Below are 21530 nucleotides of genomic sequence, written 5' to 3' on the forward strand. Positions count from 1 at the left end.
TTGCCAGGAGCTCCCTATCAATGTTACGGCTCTAGTCTACCCTCTTAGCAATCATTTTTAGGCTATTTGTTGGGCAAAGTAATTGAGGTATGCCTAAAATAAACACATACATTTATTAAAATTAGTTACATAAAAAAACTGTGAATGTCTTTTAAGTTTTTAACTTGCCAATTTACAATTCCACTGGTATTTCAAACATCTGAAAAAAGAATCAGTGACTACATCCAGGAGTAATGATGCTCACTTAAAAACACCAAAATCACACACAATTAAAAAAACAATTTTAAACACATAGTACATATACAAAACAGAATATAAACATGAGTTACATGATCAAATTTCTGCACTCCATATGAGTGTGTGCTGTGTGCTTAGCATTTCACAAAACATTGCTAACCTTTTCTACAACCGGTCAAACTCTGCCTACAAGGCCAAGTTGTTTGTATTTCATGCTTCAAACAACACCCTGTATTGAGATGCTCAAAATATATGGAAAGAACAAATAAATGTCTACAAAGCAAGTAATACGCCTGTGCTTTCATTGTGATTTCATGTTAACCAAATTTTTGTTTTGGAACATTGTGATGCCATCAGCACATATCCAGAACTAGAAAGTAGCTTTTCCAAATACCTACTTTTACATCTATACTAAGACTCAAGGCCAGAACTAAGCATCTGACACTTTCTCTACTTCCTGCTTCGGCTAGTCAAAGTCAAGACAATGTACAGTAATAGAGCAAGCTCCCTTCTACCTTCTAAACCAAAAAGTAAGCCCATGGTGTCCAGAGGACCCAGGAACTCACCAAGCTGCAGGAATGACCCCTTTAGCAAGGGGAGTAACCTAATAAAAGGGAAGTTGATGTGACCTCCTCCTGCTGCCTCAGCTATCTGGCTCTGGAAGCTAGAAACAGCATGCCCTCAACGCTCACATCTCTGGCTCCTTTTACTTCACCCAGATTACAAAACTCCTGCTTAGATCAGTTATAAGAGCTAAAACAATAATTAACTTTTTTCCTGAAAAGATTCTTTAGTATAAGCTCTAGGACTCCTTTCAAAAACTGTTTTCCATTATAATACTTATTTCATTTTATTTATATTTACCTCCTGTTTTCATATATAATGAAGAATCAGAAACACTGTATTCTGCCTTTATTATTTTGAGAGCATTAATAAAGCTGAGTAGCATCCGTAACACATATCCAGGGTACTAGGAGAAATGAGGGACTATGAAAGGTATTGTGAAAACTAGAATAGCCCAGAAACTCAGCATTCCAAACATCAGTCATCTTGTTCTACACCTACTTTTTGCTCTATTTCTCTTTTAAAAGACATCTGGTAGGATGATTAACAAGAAACAATGGAAATTACATAATGAAATTACAGTAAGTTTATAGCTAAAAGGTACTTTGTATGTGTGGAGGAGTTCTAGTCGGAGGTGCCAGTTTTACACCCCAGGAACAGATATGACCTGACTCAAATCCTACAACCGACCAAGTCAACCATGAGCCGACCAAGACCTTGAAGCCAGGTTCTATGAATAGGCTTAATACACAGCCTACACTTTAGTTACAGGAAAGGTATTCTCTACTATGACTCCCTTATTAGGCCCAGAAATTTTTGGATTTTGGCAGAAATATTTGGCTGAGTATTATTACTTTAAATATAGTCTTTTTACATCACATAAATCTTTAAAAGTATTTCACAGCTTAAAACAGAAATAGTAAGTAAAATATCTCTTATTTTATATGATCCAAATACACATAAGATGTTAGTTGGATATAAAAATAGGTGCTTTGCTAATTAAATTATTTACTAAAATAATATAATGATAAAAATGACTTTAAAGGACTGGAAGTTTCCTAGCCCTCTGCAGACACCAGAGGTTAGACCTGAAATAGCACTGTATCTAAGAAGAAGGAAGCCTGCTCACACACATGGAAAAGTCACAAATAGCAGCGCAGTCCTTTCAGCTGTGGAACACATTAAAAACAGCACTCTGCCTGACAGGCTGCTTTGGAACAAGCAGGAAAATTAACCTGAATCAACTTGCCTTCCTCAAAGTGCAAATGGATCATCATGTTATTATTATTAGATTTCCAGGAAGTTTTCTTCTGGTACACCATTAAACACTTCCTAAACTTGGACATCCTGAACAACTGTCCCAATTCTCAAACACACAACTAAACTCAATCAATTCACTGCATAAAAGAAAATCTTAAGTCCTGCCAAAATTCATCTTATTGTAACTATTTAACTATGAATGTTATTAACGTGTTATATATCGTATAAACACTATGCCAGCCTAACTACTAGCAAAATTTTATTACAAACACATTTTAATACAAACAAGACACCCCTTAATAAAGATGATGTGTCGCTGTAACCAATTTTTCATTAAAACCATATATATAACTGAATTAGAGAAAATACAATTCCTTCAAATAATCCAGGAAAAGAAATACTTTTAAATCTCCCAACTCTTTTATCCTCACACGATATATTAAAAGAACTAAACAAAAGAATGGCAAACCAAATTTCTAAGTCCATGGAAAAGCAGCCATTTTCAGTGCTCATCACACATCAAATATCAGCGGGGCAAGAAACTTTATCTCACAACTACAGCTAATAAGTCTCCCCAAACCAAAATCAATGTAGATGGTGCAGTTAATTTAGAATGATATTAAAAATACACACACATACATACATATGCATGTGTATATGTGCGTGTGTGTGTACCAAAAGAGTTCAGCATTTATTCTATTTACACCATTCACTTCACAGAAAAATGGTGAATAGCCTGTCTGAATATTGAATAAATAGCACAGCTAATTTGCATACATCTCTTTTGAATTTTTTTTTTTTTTTTTGAGACGGAGTCTCGCTTTGTCGCCCAGGCTGGAGTGCAGTGGCCGGATCTCAGCTCACTGCAAGCTCCGCCTCCCGGGTTCCCGCCATTCTCCTGCCTCAGCCTCCCGAGTAGCTGGGACTACAGGCGCCCACAACCGCGCCCGGCTAATTTTTTGTATTTTTAGTAGAGACGAGGTTTCACCGTGGTCTCGATCTCCTGACCTTGTGATCCGCCCGCCTCGGCCTCCCAAAGTGCTGGGATTACAGGCGTGAGCCACCGCGCCCGGCCCAATCTCTTTTGAATTTTAAGGAGTTTTGTATTTATTTTTACAAATGTGTAGAAAGGTAGTTTAAAATAACACAAATTCGGTTCTGCAAGTTTGCTGTAATGGACTCTGACTTGCTTTCCTGTAACATCTTTAACTTAGCCACCTTTCCATAAAAATAAGCCTTTTCTTTAAGTTCCTTTAATATTCTTCAGAAATAACTTTCCCCCTCTCTATTACAGAATGAGAGACTGTGGGCATGTTTATGACTGTTTAAGTGAAATACAAGTAAAAATGCAAAAAAAAAACAAAAACCATACACATTTTAATGCAAACTTCTTAATACCACGTTTTCTCAATCCATAATCCCATGTTGCATGTAAAACTTGTAAAATTGAAAACCATTAAAGCATTTTGCCTATTTAGTATTCCAACATTTTGAAGGAATAAACTGCCATTCCAACCATCATTTCTGATAGTCCATGAACTTACCTGGTTGGTTAGAGGTTGCTGAATCTGGTCAGAATACGCTAAGGCAGAAACCTGCTGGTCACTTATGCTTGGCTGGCGACGGTCACTGTACGGGTGTGAATGGGGCATCTGTCCAGCCATCTGAAGGCCAGCAGCATGGAATGAAAATGACGGTGCAAGCCGAACAGATGAAGGTTTGCATGCTGAAGTCTCTCCTCCTACAAGAAGGTAAGTGAAGTTTAAAGGAAATATTCATATCCTAATGTTTGTATCATTTGATATATCTAATAGCTCTTTAAATAAGAACTTTAGGATATTCAATATTAAAAAACTTTTCTCACTATAAACAGGTATATGTCACCCAACACAACAGTTATGTAGTAAATGGTATAAAAGATCAATAGTGATTAAAATGAATATAAACCTGTATTGAGAAAATCTTCAGAAAACCTTTTTGTAAAGCAACAGCAACAACCTTTAAGACTCATTTTCACCTATGAGATTTTCATCAATTAAGAACCATAATACAAGTTAAATAAGTAATCTTTTAATTATTGAGGGACTTCTCCAATGGACCAGCTCCTCACAAACCAACTCAAAGGAATATTTCTGAGATGCTATTTTGCACCTGCTGCCAGGTTTATGGAAAACAACATCGCCAGCATCTCAAACCAGGTGAAACCTTATGGTGCTCTCCACTGACACAGGTAATCAAAGGTTGGGTATAGAAACAGGAAAACAAACATAAAACACAGAACTAAACTTCTCAACCCAAGGCTGTTGGATTCCTCTGCACCTTTCAAATAGTCCTAAGAGAATCTAGACCTGGCAAGCTCACCACAAAGAAAGAAGAGCCAATAATTATCCCACGGGTAGGATGAACCATGATCATGATATCCGTGGCAGAAATGAAAAATTAACACTCTGGTCCATAAAAGTATTGGTATCTAATAAAAGGCAATTTTTAAGAAAATGATTTAAAAAAAGATTTTTCTTAAATTCAACCTATTTGTAATCACAGACTAAAGCCTAAAACCTTGGTCAACAAGAATGACTAGATTCAAAATACTTGTGCCTGTCCTCCTGAATGAACCAGTTAACAGCCACAACACAACCGACCATGTAGTTCAGTGGCAAAATACTTTGGACTTCCACCATTTTCAAGACACACAATAATGGTGGTCCAACAGTGAAGGACACAGACTCTCAAGCCAGGCTGCTGGGGTTGGAGACCCCAGTGCTACTGGTGACCATGCATACCTAATACCTTATAATGATAATAATACCTACCTGAAAAGGTTGTTATGAAGGTTTAGTGCTTTAATACATACGACGTACTCAGAACAGCTCTGCCAATTAATAAATGGCCCAATGTTATCTGCAAGTACTGCAGAGTAATGCACAATCAATGTGCAGTAAAGGCTCATGGGGCCAGTGCCCATCTTGTGGAGAATACCATCTCTAACTGAATGTGGCACAGACTCTGCAAAACGAAGAGAACAAAGCTCCCCAAACGTTAAGTTCCACCTCTACTTTCCACCACAGGGAATGACACCATTTCCTACCCAGTCAACCAGAATCAACACTTCGGGAGTCATGTTAAGAGTTCTTCCCCAACAGCTGCCCAATCTTGCTCATTCCCTCTCCTAACAGAACACTCAAACACAACCTTTTCATCTGCACACAACATATCTCACTTAAGATTAGCAAAAAGATTCCTAATAGCTCTGTCTTTATTCTATTTGCAATTCTGGATCTCCTCAATAACATGGCCAAAGTGACCTTTCCAAAATACAAATGTCAAGTCCTCCACCCCTGCGGAAGCTGGAAAGTCTACTGCCCCTAGCATTGCTTTCAGACTTTAGATTCTCTTCTCTGTCCATTACAGTGAGGTCCTTAACTTTCCCAATCCACATGATTAGTATTTCTTAAATAAGTAAAAGGATAGTATAACTGGTGAAAGATGGCTAACTTTTCTAAACATTTTATCATTCATAGTCAAAAACACATTCATTCAATTCAATTCTGTAGAACAACCTTGTTCGCTTTTAAAAAGAACTTCTAGAAACTTATACTAAGGCAATAATCCATGATGTGGATAAAGATGTCAACCATGTTTATCCTGATATTTGTAAAAGCAAAAAATTGAAAATCTAAATTCAAATAATGGGGGAAATGAGGGCTTTTAAATCTGCACATTAAAAAGAAAAAGGTGGGAAGGAATATAAATAAAAAGAATTGAGGTCCTTAATATATAAAAAGTTCTTATAAACAGTAAAAGACTAAGGCTGTGACTGGGAAATTTCTTAACTATTCAAAGCCTTCGTTTCCCTATCTATGAAGCAGAGGTATTACTATACTGACCCTATTCCTTGTTACAAAGTTTAAATGAGGTACCACCAACAGGCACACAGAATGAAACCTGTAACACACAGCAAACACTTTTTATAAAAAGGTTAACTTCTGTTTTTATTATCCATGTCACTGTTACATACTATGTTTAAACTTATTTAGTGTAACATTGTAGAAAGCATAAAAACCATTAGCACAAAGCTTAAATTACTATCATGAAATCAATCTGTGTCACAAAATGGGGGAAAAATGGCCAGCATCCCAGAAACCCACCATACCACTCTATGACCCTTTCTAACCAACACCACCTTCCTCTTCCTTAAAAATTACTACTATCCTGACCTCCAAAACCAGATTTGGTTTTATTTATTTATTTATTTTTGAGACAGAGTCTCTGTCGCCCAGGCTGGAGTGCGGTGGCGCAATCTCGGCTCACTGCAAGCTCTGCCTCCCGGGTTCACGCCATTCTCCTGCCTCAGCCTCCAGAGTAGCTGGGACTACAGGCACCCGCCACCATGCTGGGCTGATTTTTTGTATTTTTAGTAGAGATGGGGTTTTACCGTGTTAGCCAGGATGGTCTCAGTCTCCTGACCTCATGATCCACCCGTCTCGGCCTCCCAAAGTGCCAGGATCACAGGCGTGATGTTTTCATATGAGCAGGTGATACCGTTTGGATCTGTGTCCCTGCCTGAATCTCATGTCGAATTGTAATCCCCCATATTGGAGGAGGGCCCTGGGAGGAGGTTATTGGATTATGACGGTGGTTTCTAATGGTTTAGCATCGTCCCTCTTAGTGCTATTCTCGTGATAGAGTTCTCACAAAAAATGGCTGTTTAAAACTGCGTGGCACCTCCCCGTTTTGCCTGACTTTGCAGGCCATGTAAGACATGCCTGCTTCTCCAACACCTTCTGCCATGATCGAACGTTTTCCTGAGGCCTCCCCAGAGGCTTTCATGTTTCCCGTACAGCCTGAAGAAAGAACCATGAGCCAACTAAACCTCTTTTCTTTATAAATTACCCAGTCTTGGGTATTTATTTATAGCAGGGCAAGTAGAGACTAATGTAATACAGTGGAACTGTTTACTTCATCTTATCCTATAAACCGTAGTTTGTCCATTACCATTGCTTTACAATACCCCAATACATGAACAAATGATAATTTATCCATTCCACTACTGACTGACACCTGGATTATTTCCAGTTTGGGGCTACTATGAACACTGCCACTTGTAAGATTCTTGTTACGCATCGTTTGGTATACACAGAGATGCTGTCCTGTTGTTTTTCCAGTCTTTTTTTGTTCCAATCAATTTTTCCACTAGCAGTTTATGAAAAATTCCCATGCTCCACTCCTTCACTACAGCATGCAATCATCAGTCTAATTTCAACCATTATGCTAAGTGTATTTGTGCTGTGGTACTACAGTGTGGTTTTAATTTGCATTTTCCTATGCAAAATTAGTGACTATGAGCATTTTTTGATGTGTACTGGCCACTTACACATCACTTCGTGAAATGTACATTCAGGTTGCTTTTCTGTTTTTTCTACTGAATTGTAAGCCCATTTCTTACAAATTTCTAGGATTTTAAAAAATACATATTCTGAATATGAGTAAGCCCCTACTGGTTACAGGCAGCTTGCCTTGTTACTCTCTTAATCGTATACTTTGATGAATAAAAGTTCTTAATTTTATCAACTTTTGCTTTACAATTAGTACTGTACTTTTGGAGTCTAAGAAATTTTTCGAAAAAAATCTACTACCTTTGAAACACTGGGCTCTCTCTCACATCTAAATGCACAATGCATTTGCATTTGACTTCTGTGTAAAATAGGAATCTAGTTTCATTCCGCACCCCCCCCCCCCCGCCAAATTAACATCCAGTTGATCCTTAACCAATTATTTAAAAAACTAACATTCTCCGCTGCTCTGTAACCCCATCTTTATCATAAATCACATTCTCCTTTATGCGTGGATCTAGTTTTGGACTCCCTATTCTGTTCTACTGGATACAGACTTACCTACTTAGATCTCTGTTCAAGAACTGGACACTAACTAAATTACAACAGCTTTAAAAATTTAAACATCCAACAGGAAATTGTTCTTCTTCAAGAACATTTTGGCAGGCCGGGCCCAGGGGCTGATGCCTGTAATCCCAGGGTTTTGGGAGGCCGAGGTGGGAAATCACTTGAGCCCAGGAGTCTGAGACCAGCCTGGGCAACACACCACCACCCCATCTCTACAAGGGAAAAAAAAAAAAAAAAAAAGCCAGGCATGGTGACACACACCTGTAGTTTCAGTTACTCAGGAGGCTGGGGTGGGAGGATCACCTGAGCCCAACATTTCACAGCTGCAGTGAGCTATGACTGTGCCACTGTATGTGCTCCAGCCTGGATGACAGAGACCTCACCTCTTTTAAAAAAAAAAAAAAAAGTTAGTTAGTTTTGCTACTCCATGTAAGTTTCTGATTCAGGCCCATCAAATCCACCAAAACAAACTTATGTTGGGATGTTGAAACTGCACTGATCTCTACAGAATGGGGGTGCTCAACAGAATTTTATGCAACGATGGATTTACCTGCATCAGTAACGTAGCTGGGATCTTTCATACAGTGATGATTTAGAAAGGAGGTAACAGACGCTACTCTCATATATTCTCAATCTTGGAAATTCAGCTTTCTTGGAAAGCAAGCTTTCAACATTTCTCCAGTATTATGGTTGCTGCAGGTTTTTAACAAATACTATTCCCAGATTAACAAAGTTTCCTTCTATTGCTAGTTTTCTAAGACCTTTTTCTCATGAATGGATGCTGACTTTTATTAAATGCTTTTTCTGTATCTATTGAAATGAGATGACTTTTCTGATTTACTCTGTTAATGTGGTGGATGACACTGATATGATTTTTGAAATGCTAAACGACTTTCCTCGGGCCAAGCATGGTGGTTCCCACCAGTAATCCCAGCACTCTGGGAGGCCAAGGTAGGAAAATCACCTGAGCCCAGGAGTTCGAGATCAGCCTAGACAACCTAGTGAGACCCCATCTCTACAAAAAAATTAACACATTAGTAGGGTGTGGTGGCACATGCTTATGGTCCCAGTCACTCAGGAGGCTGAGGTGGGAGGATCACTTGGGCCCAGGAGGAGGAGGGTGCAGTGAGCCATGATGGTACCACTTGCACTCCAGCCCAGGGCAAGACCCTGTGAAAACAAACAAAAAAACTTTTCCATTTCTGGAGTACAATTTGGTCACAATTTTATGTGCGTGTGTGGTAGATTCACTGGTGAAACCTTCTGGACCAGGAGTTTTGCTTGTGGGTAGTTTCTGTTTTGTTTTGTTTTCTTTTCTTTTGTAAATTCCAGACTTCAAAACTAGTGGGTGGCTCTTCCCATTAAGGATCATGTTTAATAGGACTATTCAGATTTTCTATTTCCCGCTGTGTCTGTTAAGTTGTAGATTTCTAATAGTATGTCTAACTTCATCTAAATTTCAAATGCACTGACATCAAGTTTTTATAGTATCTTCTCATAAGCTTTTGTGATATCCTCTTCACCTCAACATTGGTTAATGAGGTCTTCTCTTCGTGGTCGGCCTCATTAAAGGTTTAATTGCATTAAGTATGCTGTCTTATATAAGTATTTAAAAAAAATTTTGGTCTCATCTTGTTCTATCAGTTACCAAGAACAATGCATTCAAAATCTCCTACTTAAAGTGTTATATTGGATAATACAAATTCAGAGTTGTTATGCCTTCCTGATGAATAATACCTTTTATCATCATAAACTGCCCTCTTTATTTCCAGTAAAGCTTTTTGCTTATCTCTTACCAGTCTGACTACACCAAGCCTTCTCTGCATCAATTTTTGTATGGTATGTCTTTTGTCCATCTTTTTACCTTTACCGTCTTCTGTTTCCTTATATTTTAGGTTTATCTCTTGTAAAGAGTATGTGGTTGAGCTGTATTTATAAATGAACACTGTTGTTTCAACTGTTTTATGTTCCTTTTCCTTTCTTACCTTTTGCTGGAATTTTTTATGTCATCTCCCCGTATTTTTATTTGTTAGTTACCTTATATGTTGCAATATTACAAAATATTACGCATCCTTGACTAATCAAAATCTAATATTTAACTCCCTAAACTCATATACTATGTTGATTTGTATTTTAATTCTGTTGCTCTCTCATCCATACACATATTTGTGTGTATATCTACTGTATTCACAAGACATCCAAATGACCACCCAGCATGGACAGAATCAGACTGAAAGACGCATCTGGAAAGAAAGATGGGTAATTCTGTGACATCCAGATAGCTATGAAAGAACTACAAAGAAACAGGTAGTTCCTTGATTATTACTGTTACCACTACCCTCCTGAAATACTTTTCATTGTTTGAATCTAGATTGAGTAAATTCAACAAGCACTTACTGACGGGGCTACATCAGCACTGTCTTGTGGAGGTGACAATGTCGTTCATAATCTGTAACAGCACTTTTCAGACTTTAATGTGCTTGCAAATTGTTTTTGAATCTTGTTAAAAATGAGAGTTCTGATTCAGCAGAGCTTGAGAGTCAACATTTCTTTTTTTTTTTTTTTCTTTTTTTTCTGAAACAGAGTTGTGCTCTGTTACCCAGGCTGCATGGCAGTGGCGCAATCTTGGCTCACTGCAAACTTTGTCTCCCGGGGTCAAGCAATTCTCCTGCCTCAGCCTCCCAAGTAGCTGGAATTACAGGCACCCGCTACCATCCCTGGCTAATTTTTGTATTTTTAGTAGAGACGGAGTTTCACCATGTTGGCCAGGCTGGTCTTGAACTCCTGACCTCAGGTGATCCACTCACCTTGGCCTCCCAAAGTGCCAGGATTACATTTCTAACATTTCTAACAAGTCATCAGATGATGATGGGTCAACATTTCTAACAAGTCATCAGATGATGTCAATACTATTTTGAAAAGCATTGGTCACCTTAATAAAAGAAAGCTGTTCTCCAACTAATTCAAGTAGTGGATAATCCAAAAATAAGTTATAGTCTATCTAAACAATACACAGAGGGCTTTTTTTCCCCAACAGATTTACTTTTCTAGTTATAGAGTTGAAACTTTTTTTGAGAGAGAATAATACACATTTCCATGCATAAGGGTGATATGCTAGGTGACAAAGAATCTGATGTTCTTTTTGGAATTTGTTGTGGATGATCTGAATGTGAATTAGCAAGAAAAAACTTTGTTTTTCACTTCTGGTACCTTTGTAGCTATGTATTATAACACCTAACATAACTAGTTAGTGACATTATCAGTTATTTAGTGAAAGGAAAGAAAGATTAAGCCACCAGTACTGGGGGACTGTTGGTAAACATGGCATATAAACGAGGTGTGCTTGCCACATGCTCACTGTCTCCTTTCTTAACTCGATTGCTGTGTATGAAATTCAGAATAAACCTAAGTTTAATTTCCTCCTGCAACACCAAAAAGTATTTAAGTTATCCATTCATTCATTCCTTTCCTATGATAAGATTCCAAGGGGACAAAATAATATGGGTATTTCTAGTTAATCTGATTTTATAATTAAGCAAATTACCATGTTTTTACTCTAAAGTTTCTATCTTCCATTTTAATGCAAATGTTAATGAAAAAAATGACAGTTCATCATGTAACACGGATGATCACATAAAGTATTATGCAGAACCATATGAAACTGCTGATAGATTTTTGACCACCTTTGGCTTACAAAACAGCAATTTCATATGGTTCAACCTACTACCTACCATATTGAATCTTTATTCAACTCAGTATAATAATATCTTAGCTTAAGAATGTATCACAATACATGTTTTAACATCAGATAATGTTATAATTTAATGATGAAAACAAATAATTCAAAGCTATCTTTAAAATCATCATTTGGAGTGCAACTCCAAAATATTTTCAACTGCTGTCAAACAGCACGAAAAGCACGTTGGAGAAAATTATGCATGTGGAGTTCTGTCTTTACGTGCTTCTGAACTGTATGGATCATTTTAACCATAAGCATGTTTCTGTAACTTTGCTAAACTTGGTAAAAATTCAGTATTTTACTAAAAGAAAAATGAAGCAGTTTTCTTACTTCAGTCAAGTTACTATGCTCTAGCAAGGATCTATAATAACTAGAGACCATATTACCAGTATGGATCAGCATTGTTTCTACGGAGAAATATTTCATAAACAACACATCTCAAAGACAGGGACATAAGATTCAAAAAGATAGTGGTAAACAAAGAGGAAACAGCAAATACAAAAAGCATGAGAAAAGACCCTAAGTTTAAAAAAAAAAAAAAGGTAAAAATAACATGTATCAAAAATAACATGTATCAAAAGCCATTATCTCTACACATAGCCCTACTTTTAGGTCTGAATGTTATTCTTACCTAACCTGAATGTCTTTGTTAGTAAGACATTCTAACAGGGGACCATTCCTGTGACAGTATTAATTGACAGTAGATTTTAAAGAGAAACAGTTAAAGCAAAGAACAATATTAAAGAACAAAAAGTAAATGAAAATAATTTAATTAAAACTATAGCATCTAAATGTGGAAACTTATGAGGCTGAGGTTCTGAGACAGAATCCACTAAGAAATGAGGGCAACCAAGCTTATGTGGCCAAAAACCCACGAGGTCCCTAGCAACAAGACACATGCAAAATGAAGACAAAATGTTAAAGGAATTGCACCTCTAATGATGGCCGGAAATAAAGGCACATTAAGAGGGTAAGTGAGCGAAAGTCCATGAGTAAGTTTTGTTCACCATTTCATCATCAGCACCAAGAACAGTGCCTGGCATGTGGCCTGCATTCAATAAATATTTGTGCAATAAAGGAATGGACTGAATCCATCAGGAATATTTAGACTGTGAAGAAATCATTGAGAGAGGGAGAGAGGGGGCTGCACGGGAGGAATGATGAACGTGGTATTTTTTAAATGAGGGGTTCCTGAATCAAAAGCAGAGAAGTCTTACAGCACAGGCTACAGCTACTGCTCAGTCAACTGCTCTTACTCATTTTTATAACCCAAGTACACAGTGCAGTGCCTGGCTCCACAGAAGGAGCCATTTATATATTATTTATAATAATATATAAATATTAATAATATATAAATATATAATCTATATTACTATTTATATATTAAATAGTAATAAATATATATTAAAGTGAAAGTAAGCAATGACTGTAACTATACAAAAAGTCTAATGATAAGGACTATTTAGTAACAGTGATCCAAAAAGAACAAATGAACTGATTTCTTATTACCCTCTAGTGGCCAATATATGTTACTACAGGATGCATAAACAGACACATGCCAATGTTACTACAGGATGCATAAACACACACACACGCACACAAGCTTTTCAACTTACTAGCCAAAACAGCATACTCGATTGTCTAGAAACGCAACGAAATTGCTCATATAAGACATAAATAAAAGCTCAGGTTTTTCAGCATGGAAGATTAACTGAATCTATATATTAAAACTGTTAATAACAATGGGTTATGGATAAAAACATGTTACCTTTAGAAATTTGTATTATCAGATTTCCACTTCTGACCTTTGTAGAGTACCTGGTACCAGACTCCCTCGCTCATCATAAACAACTAAAGAACTAGTCAAAACATATGAAATAACTGTTTTCAAACATTGGACTACAGGCAGTGCAGAACTGTCATGACTGAAAAAAGAAATCAATCTTGGTGAGCCCTACAATCACCTTGGTTTCCTATCTAGAGGCACTTTCCAGGGTACAGTATAGGAAGGCGGAGCCCAAACAGAACACAGCAATCTCGCTGTGCTGCAGAGACAGAAGGAAGAGTTCAAGGCCACTGAATTGGCTGGAATTTGTGCAGCAGGTAACAAAAACAGAAGGCGCTCCATCAATCTATACATAGGGTTCTCCTTGACTCTTTGGCCAAATGCTAAGCTGCACAAGCACTGGGAGAAGGACCATGAAGCCAGGCACAGAACAACTACCAGGGAACTGTGAACTGAATAACTTCTAGCATTCACACAAGACTGTAAGACATTAAGTGTTCAAACCAGTTACAGTGGAGAAACCCCAATACACACCACAGACGTTCAACAGAGACCCCAGAAAATCCAGTTAGGACTAGGGCTAATCTGGTCTTACAGTAAAGGCTGGACCCTGTTCTAACAGAGACTGAAACAAACCTAAGGATCAAGATGGTCTGCAGGTGAATTAACAGCCTGCCAGGATGACATTCAATGCTCTTTAAAGAGAACAAAATCCAAACACTCACAGGCCAGCATTCCTCATGCCCATAGCCAGTCCAATTCACTAGCACAGCAAGAAGCAAGAAAATGTGGTCTGTATTCAGGAGGAAAAATTCATTTAAGACTCAGAAACGACAGAAAGAGTGAAGTTAGCACACCAAAACCACTATTATGAATGTTTTAAAATATAAAGGAAAACACGGACAAAATAAGGGAATAGTGAATCTTAATAGAGAAATAGAATCTATAAAAAGGAACTAAATGGAAATTCTAAAAATGAGAAAATAACTGAAATGAAAAATTCACTGAATGGACCTAACAGCAGTTCATACACTGCAGAAGAAAAGGTAAGTGAATGGAAAAACAAAGCAATATAAATTAACCAAATCGAAAACAAGTTAAAAAAAAAAAAAACTGGAAAAAGCCACACAAAAATCACACTGAGGCAACTCAACCAAACTGCTGAAAACAATGATGAAGAAAAAAATTGTAAAAGCAGCCAGAGACAAAAACACCTGTTTCCATACAGGGGAGCCACCGTTTTCTCACCAGAAACCACGTACACTGCCAGAAGAAAATAAAACATCTTTAAATGATGAAGAAAAAAAAACAAAAACAAAAACAAAAAACAAAAAACAACCCTTTAACCCACAAATCTATATCCGCTGAGAACATCCTTCAAAACTGAAGGCAAAATACTTTTTCAGACCAATGAAAATGAAAGAATTTGTCAAGAGTAGATCCACCCTCAAAAAATGTTCACACAAGTTCACAGAAGGAAAATGATTCCAGATAGAAACTGAGATTCACACAAAGGAATAAAGAGCACCAGAAATGTAAATATGTATGTAGATAAATATAAAAAACACTTTTTCTTAATATTTTTGAAAGCCAACTGACAGTTCAAAGTAAAAATAACATTGTGGAGTTTATTACATATAAATAAAACAATCACAGCACAAAGGACAGGAGAAATAAAAGTAAGCATTCGGTTGGTGTAAAAGTAGTTGTGGTTTTGCCATTTTATTATAACTTAAATAACTTAAATAAATGTATAACTTAAATAAAATGAAATACTAACTATATTTGAAAACCAAAAATAATCATCTTGAAACTTTGAGACTAATATGCAGATGTGTGCTTTTCATTCATTCTGTATTTAACAAGCACATATCATTTTTTAAGAACTGTACTACCCTCAACAACCAGATCACAGAAAATCTTTCCTAACCCTACAGCAAAAGGCCCCTTAACCCTCTCCACCTCAAACAGTAGGCCAAATTCTTACAGCTGAAATAGGAAGCCAAGGATTTATTTTTGGTAATACCATCTGGAAGACAGAAAAGATTAAAATAGTGATCCAACATATAGCTGCTGGATTCCATGAATTATCATATTGTACACAGGATAACACATAATATGGGTAAATTTATATTTTCCCTAATATCCTAAAGTTATAAAATATTTTAAATAGTACAAATAAACAAAGCAGATACCACCTAGTACTAAGTTATTGGCAGTCATGAAAATTCCAGAGAAACAGTTTTTCTTACAGTCCCCATAAATTTTAAATTAATAATCAGTAATGAAACCTATCTAAATAAAATTCTTCCCTACTTAGTACAAAACAAGGTATTGAGAAGTCTTTGAGCCCTTAATTAAATCTAGGAATGGGTGTAGGGAAGTTTGGAAACAAAAGACAGGTAAACAAAGACACACAATGTCTCAAGACAAAGTTTGGAGGTGAAATTAAGCCTTTTTAGACAAGTTCAACCACTTAATGAAAAGAATGAAGACCAGTGGTTCTCTAACTTTGCCTGGAGGCTAATGGCTGACAATGGATTAGAAGCCGAAGTCTCCCTCCTAGCACAGTAACATTTCTGAGATGTGAACGCCACAAGACTTCCCCACCCCTTTTGTTCACTACTGCCTCCCCATGGCTTAAAACAGCAGAAGCTCTCTAAGTACCTACTGCCTGACTTAATAATACAAAAAGAGCACAGACAAATCAATCTGCCATTAGGAGATTTTTTAATGTCAACAGGAAACGAAAGATTCTTAACATGTTGCAATAAATAAAACATGCAATCTGCCGAATTTTAGGTATGATTAACTGACAATTGATTTTAAATGACTGCAAAAAAATCTTTTGAAACATTAAAAACTAATACTTTACTGGAAAAAAAATCCATGCTAAAGAAAGCAACATATCTAACACAGCAACTGAAATAATGGTTGTTTACACAATACTCACAGAAGTGTTTTACGTTTGAGCAAATGCAGTTTAAAAAGTTTATCTTCATGACTATGGCTGCAGGATCCTTCCTGATTTAATTGGCACTTGACCTAATGCTCCCAAATATCTATGGATATATACAGTTTCAATCTGCATACAGGTATTCTCAAGCCCACTCACTCCAGTCCTCTGTGGGAACAAAAAGCAAACTTATTTCTGATCGAAGTTTAATTTCAGATGACTCACTGGACAGCCCTGCAGAGGCACCGAGAAGAATGCCTTTTAGGCCAGCAGAATCCAGACAACACCACAAGAAACAACAAACCAGATGACAGCTGCTGAAGCAGCCCTGTCAGGCAGTATCATGTCTCAATACGAAAACAGAATGTTACATAGAAATCAGAATTTCAATTACATAAATTTCTTCCTAGCAGGGTATTAGAATAGCATTATTTATTCGGCAGGTAACTAATCAGGCTAAACTGAGAACATGCCCCCTAAATAATTAAACAAACAAACAAAATCTACCGCCATTGTGAGCTAGAAAGTTACTTTCAAAACTCTACAAGATCTACATAGGACAGTGATGATCACTCCATCAGACAGGTTAGTCCTAAAGAAAATGAGCAAATATTTGGGGTTCTGATTAGACTGCTTATATAAATGCTAACCACTTATTTAATTAAAGGATTCATACTTTCACTGCAGTCATTCAGCCTTCAGTAAGTTTAACTTTCATAAATACATAAAGATTTCACAAGTTTTACAAAAATGGTTCAAGTCGTCCCAAATGACACTACAGTGATTATAACAGAGGAACTAATTCTTTCAAGCAAGCTAATAAAATGATTGTCCATCAAAGATGGTAAGCCAGATCCTGAGAGTCCAGTGTCCTTCAAGAGGAGAAAAATGACAGTGACCACAGCTTAAGGCTATCAGACGGTCTTGATTTTAAAGCTGTCCTTCATACTATTATAGTAGTTGTCAGACGGTGTATCCTTTAGCAAATAGCAGAGAGCATTAGAAACAGTCCTCCACACACAAAACAGTGAACTGCCAGCCTGATGGGCAGTAATGTCCCATGGCAAGCACATTCAGTGACTGCTACTTCCCACTCTCAGTGAGGAGATGAGGTCTTTTCTCCCTTCTTCCCAGGTCAGAGGCATCTGTGGGACCGTTAAGGACAGCAGGGGAAGAGCCTGGACATGGTAACCACAAGTCTCCAGCTGCTCAAAATGCCCTTTATGAAGCCCGATGGTCCTCAGCCTGCTCTCTATATCTCACATTCCTCTGCACCGTGCAAATTTAGCATATTCATTTAAAAACAGGTAAAAAGAGAAATACTTTTGAAAGTTCAGTTTGCTCTACATAAGACAAGCATTAGGCTAGGACTTAAGCATCCTGTTTTGCTTGCCTCGGCCCCAGCATCAGTGGGGCACTGCAACAAATAAGCTGGTCTTCTTATACATGAAATGAGAGGATTCATCATCACCCTCAACCATGTAAACCCAAAGTACTCCTCTCCCTTGTACAATGCCTTGGGTTTGAAACATTACACACAGAGTTGCCAGAGGACAGGAAACGCTGTGCCTCGAAGACGATCTGGAGCCTCTGTTTAGATATTCAAAGAAATATTTCAATAAATGGTGGTTAGAGTTCGACTTAGTTCATTTTTTTTCAAAATCAAAAAGATAGTGAAATACTAGTTATGTAAATTTTTAAACACACACATGTGTATGTAAGCACACACACACTGTAAATTACCCAAAGATGCCCTCCCCTACCACCCCCTTGACCATAACTTTGTCTGGCGGGCTTACAGGCATATTACAGCTGTCTTCCAAGAAACCCCTAAGTACAAAAAGAGGGGGAACGGTACAATACATGTAAATGCTGAAATACTATGAAGCCATTCAAAAGTTGAAAAGTGCCTGCTTAGCTGCTTTCCTCTCTAGAGGAGCAGGGTCAGAACACACAGAGGCGGCCAGGAATACAACACAGGCAGAAGGTTACCTACCACCGCCTCAGACCTTCAGCTATGCCATACTCAGGCTATTTTAAGAAGTGTCTGAAGATGTTACTAAGTTTCAGGCACATAAGGTTTCTTTGGAAAGAAAATTGCCTTCCCTGATCTTCTGTCTTCTTCTAAAGCAGGCACAGCAACAGCAGTCAAGGGGGAAAAACAATTAACTTTTTCCTTCTCCCATCCCAGGGAGAAGAGGGGAGAAGCATACACATAGAGGACTCACTCTTTTTTAGTTCTAGCTAAACAGCTGTTAAACATACAAGATATTTTTAAGTCTAGTTAAGTACTTGGTACCTATATTGAACTGCAGCATAATACTTAAAATGATCCAATGAGGCAATCATTTGGCTTTGTGATTCTAATTAAAACACTGAATATTTACAGAAATTTTCCATTTAAAAATACCCAAAAGGCAAAATATTCATCTGACCAGAGACACTTAAAAAGTTAAACACAAAAGGCCAGGCACAGTGGCTCATGCCTGTAATCCCAGCACTTTGGAAGGCTGAGGCAGGCGGATCACTTGGGGCGAGGAGTTCCAGACTAGTCTGGCCAATATGGCGAAACCCCACCTCTACTAAAAACACACACACATAAAATTAGCCGACAGTGGTGGTACATGCCTGTGGTCTCAGCTAGGGAGGCTGAGGCAGGAGAATAGCTTGAACCCGGGAGGCGGAGGTTGCAGTGAGCCGAGATCGCGCCACTGCACTCCAGCCTGGGCAACAGAGACTCCGTCTTGGGGGGGGGATACAAATATTAGCCAGGTGTGGTGGCATGCATCTGTAGTCCCAGCTACTCTGGAGTCTGAGACAAGAGAGTCACCTGAACCTGGGAGTTAGTTTGCAGTGAGCCAGGATTGTGCTACTGCATTCCAGCCTGAGCAGCAGAGCGAGATTCTGTCTCCAATAAATAATTAATTAATCAATTAACTTTCTTTTTACCTCTCAAGCAAATTTTTCCAAACCAGAAAGTATTCTCAATAACAACAGTATGGATAAAGCAGGTTTCTATGACCCTTTATTAGAGAAATTGTCAGTTTTTCACAATTAAAAAGTAATAAGAAGTACTGACAACATTCACTGAACTCTTAATCTATGCCAACCTGTTCCAGTATGCCCTTACCCCCACAAAAGCCCTATGCATTAAGTGGCATTATTCCAACATGTATTGCATTGTACACAGAAAGAGGTCAAGCACTCCACCGCAGCCCTAAGCATGGTGGCTGAGGTGGGAAAGCCAGAGGCAGGTGGGCCCTTGCCCTTTTCCACTCGAACCATGCCTCCAAGATAGGAGGGGTGGGAAAGTGCTCAAAACACATTAGAAACTCCCCATAAAAGACAAGATTGTTGAACACCTGTGAGTGAATGAAACTCATCTCAGAGGGGAAAGAGACACAGGGTTAGGAAACAGCACCCTGCTTGAGGACGTTCTTTCCAAACAGCCTGCTCTCACCATCTGTGAACACTGGCAAAGGGGTGACTGGACCAAGAGAGAGGGGAATAAAATAAGGAGGTCCAGGAAAAATGAACTTAAAGTCTGCAACATGGTAGCCATGAATCTTGTGCATAGCTCCCAAAAATGTCCTGTGGAAGACAACCAGAAAGCGTTCTACAACGGGGCACCCACCTCCACCTGCAGCCTCCTATGTTGTTCTCATGGGGCACCTCTAGGCTCCAGCTCCTCCAAGGGACCTCCACACTCTCTCAAGTACACCCTTCACTCTTCCCCAAACATTCCCTTACTGCTCTGCCTAACTCCCACTTCTCTTTCAAGTAGCAGCTTAAACGTCACCTCATATTTGGCTAGAAAGTAGAATATAGACAGAGGGGTAAGTTAAGGCTAGAAAGGCAGGCTGGGCCAAAAGAATGGCAAGCTAAAACATGGGATTTTGTAAAACAGCCTAAGAGAGTGCCAGATAAAAGTGTGCAAGGAGTGGCACAACTCCAGTTTCATGTTTAGCTATAGCAATTAACAACATAAGGAGTCTGGATTCAATTTTGCCATTTACTAGCTAGCTACCAACTTCTGTGTCACTTTGGGTAAATCAATTAAATCCATGGCTCCCTTTCCATCTGCAGAATGGGTTTATAACAGTACTTAAACCTCAAGGTATTAAGAACAGTAAAGAGTTAATGTCTAAAATGGTACCTGGCAAATGGCAAATGCTAAATGACAGAACGAATGTGTAAAGTGGACTGGAAGCAGGAGGAACCACAAATAGAGATCTATCAGTTGCTTACTGCACCAGTCCAAGCATGGGACGGTGAGAGCCTTTGAGGGAAATGTCATAAAAGGAAAGGAAGGAGATGCATGAAGAGACAATTTGAGAGCAGACTGACAGGACTTTAAAATCTATTTCAATATGAACGACAGATAAGAGACAGCTGGATTCAAGAATGACTCAGCGGTTCCAAGCCATGGTGATTTGGAAAAAAGAGGTGACTTAAAAAGTCAGAAAAAGGAACTAAATTAGTTGATAATGTCCCCATAAATGTACCATCATTCAAAATTTAAAGACTGCTTCTTGATTTATATCAGCAGTTTTCATTTATTAAGCGTATGACATTTAAAATTCTATTGAAAATAGAAAAAAAGGGTACAAAAACAATAAAAGGAAAGAAAAGGGTGTGACTGAGAAAATTAAAACTGGCACAAGAAGCAAGTCCAGGGTTCCGGTCCCAGCTCTAAGGTTAACTCCATGACACTGGAAAAAGACATGCCGTCTGTTCAAACAGTCCTGCCCCTCACACACACGGGTAGAATCACTGTGTAGTTAAGGTCTCTTCAAAATATATACACCACTCTCTCCCTCCCCCATCTCCCAAGAATTGTCCTGGGAGCCTGTTTTTTGTCAGAATGTAACCTAACCTGCTCAAGTATGCTGGGGCAGAAAAACAAAAGGTGACCACCCCTGAATAACCATCTCTCCAGTCACTTCCGGCTTTGACATTATCACATCTGGCTGAGCATACCACACTCAGGAATACAAAGCTGTCCCAAAAGCAAAGAGATAAGATCAATCTCACTTATCAAAATCTCTGTCTGTATGACGTGCCCCTCTCAATATAGTAGAAAGCGTA

At 38.2% G+C, this 21530-nt stretch overlaps 1 protein-coding gene across 5 annotated transcripts in view; it reads right to left on the bottom strand.

Moving 5' to 3' along the window:
* The window catches only part of DYRK1A (dual specificity tyrosine phosphorylation regulated kinase 1A), a 150654-nt gene that overhangs the window by 37219 nt on the left and 91905 nt on the right, over positions 1–21530 (bottom strand). For all 5 annotated transcript variants that reach the window (XM_025379400.1, XM_025379404.1, XM_025379405.1 and 2 more), the window contains one exon: positions 3606–3802. In XM_025379400.1, coding sequence (XP_025235185.1) covers positions 3606–3802 — 197 coding nt within the window. The remainder of the gene's footprint in view (positions 1–3605; positions 3803–21530) is intronic.

The sequence above is a fragment of the Theropithecus gelada genome, chromosome 3, assembly GCF_003255815.1.
Source record: "Theropithecus gelada isolate Dixy chromosome 3, Tgel_1.0, whole genome shotgun sequence".
NCBI classification, from domain to species: domain Eukaryota; kingdom Metazoa; phylum Chordata; class Mammalia; order Primates; family Cercopithecidae; genus Theropithecus; species Theropithecus gelada.